This window comes from Halyomorpha halys, unplaced genomic scaffold, assembly GCF_000696795.3.
Source record: "Halyomorpha halys isolate HHAL.00 unplaced genomic scaffold, Hhal_1.1 Scaffold392.1, whole genome shotgun sequence".
NCBI lineage: Eukaryota > Metazoa > Arthropoda > Insecta > Hemiptera > Pentatomidae > Halyomorpha > Halyomorpha halys.
In genome coordinates this window covers 537,790-545,181 of record NW_027114089.1, presented here as the reverse complement: position 1 = coordinate 545,181, position 7,392 = coordinate 537,790, and the positions used below count along the sequence as shown (strand labels likewise).

General features: G+C 26.0%; 1 protein-coding gene across 8 annotated transcripts in view; it reads right to left on the bottom strand.

Moving 5' to 3' along the window:
- LOC106682167 (phosphatidylcholine:ceramide cholinephosphotransferase 1) overlaps positions 1-7,392 on the bottom strand; it is a 184,228-nt gene that overhangs the window by 63,392 nt on the left and 113,444 nt on the right. Inside the window, exon 1 of one of the 8 annotated variants that reach the window (XM_067051358.1) lies at positions 4,304-4,415. The exons of 6 other annotated variants lie outside the window; for them this stretch is intronic. In XM_067051358.1, the coding sequence (XP_066907459.1) occupies positions 4,304-4,329 (26 nt within the window). In that variant the 5' untranslated portion in view covers positions 4,330-4,415. Of the gene's footprint in view, positions 1-4,290; positions 4,416-7,392 lie in introns of those variants that run through there. One more of the 8 variants, XM_067051362.1, reaches the window with a different exon arrangement.

The following is a 7,392-nucleotide window of genomic DNA, read 5'->3' as shown; positions in this document are numbered from 1 at the left end:
AATATGTAATTTGTATATATCATGCATTATATTATACTATATATCTGTATTTGTAAATATATATCAATAAAGAGGATTAGAAAATAAAAAAAAAACTTTCAGCCATGTTACATGTTATACCGTTTTAAGATAGTAAAAGAAGGGAATATTTCTCCATTTAACATAAGTTTTTTCAATTTAACACGCTTTAACATGTTAAACTAAAGATCATGAATACACCTATTGTATACGTTTTTTAGAAACATGAACGCAGGGTTTGTATTTTGGGATATTTTTTCCATGTTGGAAACACATTGCCGGAAATAAGACTAGTAATATGTAGTATTACATATCGTTGATAAGCCAAATATTTTAGAAAAAATAATTACAGTATTAACCAGCCAATGCATAGTGTGTTTTTCTGTGTTGCTAGATTGATTAATGTTTTCATGAGAAAATAATTATTAAATAATTGGGTTATTAATTCATTGATCCTATATTTGGGCCATTGCGTTAGTACGGTGAAAATATCCATTAAAATCATTATAATACTAATGATAATATCAATTAAAAAAAATCTTGAAAATTTTAATAAACAGTTATCTTTTTATATTTCTGCCATACTTTTGCAGGATAAAAATATTAATAATTTGGAATAAGAAATATTATTAAAAAAAAAAAAATCTGTACAGAGTCCAACTGTAAACTGAATGGCTAATTTCAACACCAAAGCGAGTATTGGTTTGAACTTAAAGTAGGGGAGTAACTGAAATTTGTGTGAAACCCACACCGCGACAGTTTTCTTATTTTTAAATTCATTGTTCAAAAAACATTTTTTTTTTTTACACTGCAACAGATAATAATGAATGAATTAAGACTGACAATGCAATTCATTTCGTTATCATGAAAGAATCATTTTAGAAAAATGCAATAATAATGAGCACCTGATACAGAAAATATATAATAGATCCTTGAGTTTCTGTTTTCATTAATAACTCAACCATATATGTGCATAAATTATGTAAGTAGTTCATTGAACTCACACTGAATTTGCACACACAGTTCATTGACTTAAAGCCTTGGTTAATGGAAGTAATTTTTTATTCATATTTTCATCATTAATACACTGAATAAAAAATGGAGAAAATAAAACCAACAATTATTGCAAATTTGTGTTTCGTATTGTATGCTCAAATTTCTAGTAATGTTTCTCATCTTCTAAAAAAAAAAGAAATAAAAAAATAAGTACACTAAATATTTTAACAAAATTGTTTCCTCTACCAATTGGTGTTAAAATTGATTATATATAAAAAAGTACCAATAAGAATATGTAACAAAAAAATAATAAAAACCAAATTTGTTCATGACGAGCAAATAAAAAATTGTATACTATTATTTCAATTAAAAATTAATGCATGTCCGAAACCGTGAAATTCGCCATATTTTAATTTAATAATTTTAACATGAATATTAATTATTTATATATAAAAACTCTCTGATATCAAGACTATTATTTTTAATTATTTATAATAACCCTCCGGTATAAAAAAAACTAATATTAAAATTCATAAGTTAAACGAAAAATTACAGGGTTAAGGACTTGCATTAATGTTTAATTAAATAAATAAAACAAAGTTTCTTTTCTACATATGGTTATATTGGAAATAAGTTAGAATTATTTCGGCCCAGTTCATAAACAGGAAAACTGATCTTATGATTTTTCGCCAGTGTATGTCAGGTCGAAAAGAGCTACATAAAAAAAAAAAATCTATGTATTTAAATATCAAATGAAACGGAAGATGGTTTATTATATTATATTATATTATATTTTGGTTTATTATATTATATTTTAATAATTAATTTAACAGAATGACCAGAGTATTTGAAAATTATACAACCGTTGCCAAGTTTTTATACATATGTTTTTGAAAATCAGAAACCATAATAAAATTCAAACTAAATTTTTTTTATTTTTGATATGAAAGCAGAATTGATGTTCAACATTTTTATATTTATTTTATTCTAAAAATAAATAAAAAATTAGGGAACTGTATTGTTTTATTAACTATTACATTTTTTATTTAATTATAACTATCTAAGATTACGGTTACTGAACAAAAAGTTTTTTTTTTTGTTTTATTAGGTTACCTTGTAAGACAAATAAAAAATATATAACAAAGCTTTTTCCATGCTAACACTTTTTTTTCTTAGCCCATACTCTGTATTACAATTTAATACAATGCGCAACTCTGAAATTTGATTAAATAAAATCATTAGGACATGAGTAATCCACAGAAGCCCTAATACATTATATATTCAAAACTCGGATCGCTAAAGTTCGAAATAAAATAGGAGTTATTCGATAACAATAATTAGCTAAATATTTAAAAAATAATTATTATATTCATTTAGGGTAAATTAGTGGAATTAGTTATCAATATTCGGACGGAAATAGACATTAGGGGTCAGATTGACAATGTTACATCAATGATAACAATAATTACAATGTTATCACATACTATTACATAAGTTCTGTCGCTTCAACAAAGGATTGATTTAATCACTGATCTAGGTTCAACTAACCATATCGGCTTTGTTCAATTGTATTTGTAGTTTAAGTTAAAGTGTGAGTAAATGAAGTCACTTTAATATACAACACAGAACTAAATTTAAGCAAATAAGCAGACGGCAGGGAAAAATACCATTAACTGAATCTTTAATATAATATATTATAAAAATAAGTTTTTCACAGTTTTATATAATAATTTTTATATATTAAAATCACCAGGAAATTTTAAGTTAATAATTAGTTTAAGATTTTTAAAAAATATCTTTATTGAAATTTACAACTGTAATTTGATCCAGTAAATTTGATCTTAGTTAAAATGGAGTGTTACGGGCGTGTAGAAACTACCCATTGGTAGCACTTTAATGAAATTTTATATTAGCAGGTCTCGTGGCCACCTTTTTTTTAGGCGCCTCGTAGGATTGATAGGAATGGAAGAGGATTGGATACGAGAGGAATTCGAAGGTTTAGTGGACCCCCAAAGCTCAACTCTGTACTCCGCGCTGTCTATTTGTCTTCATATCTGTCATGCAACTACTTTATTGTTGATTTTGATAGGCAATCCATTGACTTTCCATGTCAGATTACACAGGTGTCGATGTACAAATAAAGATAAAAAAAAAAATATCATCACGTTGCCTATTAATCCTCAATGATAAGGAATGGCGCATGTAATGAAAAAAGTATATAAAGATTTCCTTATTCCTTAATCAGGAAAATATGAAAATTAAAAAAAAAAAAAAAAAAAAGCCAATATCAGATGCAATATAAATGCAAAATATTTTATGCACTGTGAATTCCTCAATATAAATTTAAGAAAATTTGAAATTTGTTTATATTTGATTGCCAGTTTATCTAATAATCATTAATTTAACTAATGGTTTTTTTAAAATCCATCAACAAAAGCGCTATACAAAATATTTAATGAAATTGTTATCTTCAGGTAATACATTTAAGACCACAATGAATTTTATTAAATTTATTTATATCTGATTATTAATTATGTTCGTAAATAATGCGCATTATTAAATCTATAACAATTAAAATACGAAATTAGTTAAATGCAAAACCAGCAAGTCACAGTACTTAACTATAATGACACAACCATCAGATAAAGCTAAGAACAATAAGCTTTAAAACAATGGATTTAAAAAATATTAGATTACCAGAACCACTGAAGAGGAATAACTACTAAAACTTTTTATTGTCCTGAAGAACAATTATTTTCTATTTATACTACTATTATTAATTACTAAAATTATTATTGCCCTTAAACTTCACAAAACCATATTACTTACTGAAATTATTATCGTCCCTAAACATCACAAAACCATATTATTTACTGAAATTATTATCGTCCCTAAACATCACAAAACCATGTTACTGAAATTATTATCGTCCCCAAACATCACAAAACCATATTGATTACTTACTGAAATTATTATCGTCCCTAAACATCACAAAACCATATTGATTACTTACTGAACTTATTATCGTCCCTAAACATCAAAAACCATATTACTTACTGAAATTATCATCCCCTAACATCACAAAACCATATTACTTACTGAAATTATTATCGTCCCTAAACATCACAAAACCATGCTACTGAAATTATTATCGTCCCCAAACATCACAAAACCATATTGATTACTTACTGAACTTATCATCCTTAAACATCACAAAACCATATTACTTACTGAAATTATTATCGTTCCTAAACATCACAAAACCAAATTACTTACTGAAATTACTCACTTCTCGTACGGAACGGACAAGCCCATTTTCTGTCAGAGGCTGTCAAATATTAAATCGAATCCCAAAACATTATCAGAAGAGACCACTGATTAGTACCTAATGAACAGAATAGACTGATGATGAAAAACCAAAGTAATACAAATAAGATGACATAATACCCCCACTCTTTCTAGATCCCCTCTATGCCTCAGCAAAACAACCTCTATTACTAATCGTTTACGAAGAATCAAGATATAAAATAAATTTTAATAAATCAGTGTCTAATTTAACATAAATAGCTCTCAAATAAAAAAAATAAAAAAATACAAGTTCAAAGTTTGATTTAATACAAACTACATTTCGTTGTGTAAGCTGTGCTAACCTCTTAATTCAGGCAACAATCATATGATTTCAATATTTTAAAATATAATACAAATGAACACAGAACTAGAAAGATATCTCATCTTAGAAATGGTTCTGTAAAACCTTGATAGATGTTAAAAATATAATAAAACATTAATCCTCATTCTGGAGGGATACTTCATCTCAACCGCCGATATGTTACAAATGAAATAAAATTTTAATTTTTTTAATATGGTATGCAAGGTTTTTTTTAATATTTTCAAATATAATAAAAATTAATCGTCATTCTAGAGATACCACGTCTCAACCATCATTCTGTAGATCCATTCAGATGTTACAAATGAAATAATAATTTTATTATTTTTAATATGGTATACAAGTTTTTTTAAAAAAATATAATCAAATATTAATCCTCATTCTAGATTGATATCTCGCCTCAACCATAGTTCTGTAGAACCATCGAGGTGTTACAAATGAAATGATAATTTTAGTATTTTTTTTTTTTTTTACTATTTATTAAACGTACAAGTACACATGAAAAAATATAAGTAAATTTTAAAAAAATATAGAAATAAAGCAATGATTTTAAAAATGGTATATAAAGTTTTTTTTTTTTTTTTTTTAACGATTTATTAAACGTGCAAGCAAACATGAAAAATAATGAAAGATCTGTCCTTAAGACATTTGATATTTAATTTTAAAACATTTTGAAATTGAAAATGTCAAGCGTTAATATTTCATGCTTACACCAGAATATTTTTTCTTTTTGTATTATAAATTTAATTACTACTATAATTATTTTCAATGTTGGAAATATAATACTAAAGTTTTTTGTTGTTAAATAAGTCAAGTTCCCGTTTATTTTCAATCATAGAGGGTAAACATCAACCATAAAAATAAAATTAATAATTAATTTGGTCTGAATCTAATATTTAAAAAAAAAAATTGGTACTCAGATGAAAGATTTTCAAAATTTTTAATTAATTTTATTAAAATCTTAGGGAAAATATATCTTGTTACCTTGAAGATGCGATTACATAACTTTCATTTATTACCTTACTTTAAGTTTAAACTAATCCTTGCTAGTTTCAATACTACTTCTTTATCATTCACAGTGGCATTACTTTACCCTTACTGCATTTCCAAGGTTAAGTAAAAACCTACTATTATTATTTTTTCTTGTTTACATGTTTATTATGACAATAGCAAAAAAGAATGATTATTTTTATAACAACCAGGGAAATATAATTTTTTTTTTTATTACTACAAACTTTGAGGGATGTATAATTATTTCAAATGCGCCAAAATTAAAGGTACTTCAGAGGAATATTTTTGAAATTTAAGTACTCTTATGCTATTTCAGACGGAATAAGAGCTAGCTGAAATTACAGAAAATTTAATTGTAAATGAAGAGTTTAATCAAAGATAAGAGTTAGAGCCGTTTAGGAGAAATGTTAAAAAATAGTAAAAGCGATGATATAAAGTGGCACTTCCGATTTTAGCAAGAAAAGTTTCCGTAACATCCAAGGCTCATATCTACCTTAAAGAAACTTTTTGATTTTGAGCGAGGCTGTTCACGTGAGGTCAGAAAGCATTAATTAAAAATTTTGACTTGAAAACGAGTATCCGTTAAAACTCAGATTCAAAATTTTTTCATGATCTCATAACTATATATTCTATATATAGGAAAGCAAAAGGGAAAAAAAATTCCATGGATTTCTATGCATTCTTTAAGAAAATTTTTATATTGTAATAGGAGAAAGGAGGTCATGAGTTCACTCAGTAGGACCGTCACTGCTGGGACTATTCTAAGACTATTTTCCACACAACTTCCGTTTCATCGTGCGTCACGAAATCAATTTATTCCTGTATAATTTGTATTCTTTGAGTTGAAGATCGTAGGTAAAGAAGATTCACTAACAAAATCAAAGCAATAAATAGTATTTTTGAAAAACACTGATCATGTAATTATGATAAACATTTTTTTTTCCTTTCAGAAGAAAGAAAAGTTTAAACTAAATCTAGTCCATAAAAAAAAGTATACAAATTTTAAAAGGAATTTCTATATTTTTCTTTTTAATTGATTTAGTTTATTTTGTTTACTTAACTGTAATAGAAGAATCTAGGGTCATTACATAGATTTCATTTTTAATATATTTTAATTTAAATACATTATCACTACATTTTAACTACAGAAGTAGAGAAATATAACAAAAAAAAATTAAATATTTTTGAATATATGAAGAAAGATCTTTTATCTTATCAAATCTACCAATTTAGAAAAATTAAAATGTTTATATTTTCCCAGAGATAATAAAAATCAAGGTTAACAATAAAAGACTCCAACAATTAAGATACAAATCAACAGCGGATACGTCAGTCATCTCGAACCTTCTCGAGTTAAAAGTCATGTGTCAACCAAATGATAAGCTTGACAATTATAGTTCCTCTTAGTTATGATTCCTATATTTTTGTAGGTAGTATTTTCCTGTATTCCCGGCTTCATATTTTCATCATCGACCCCGAAAAAAAATATTTCACCCCAATTTTTATTACTTTAATGAAAATTAAAAGCTGTATTTAATAAAAATTAGAAGCGGTTTCAAAACATTTAAAAAAAAAAAATTCAGAGCCCTCTCTCTTTCTCTCTCTCTCTCTCTCTCTTTCTCTCTCCCTCTCTTTATTATCGTCCCTAAACATCACAAAACCATATTGATTACTTACTGAACTTATTATCGTCCCTAAAC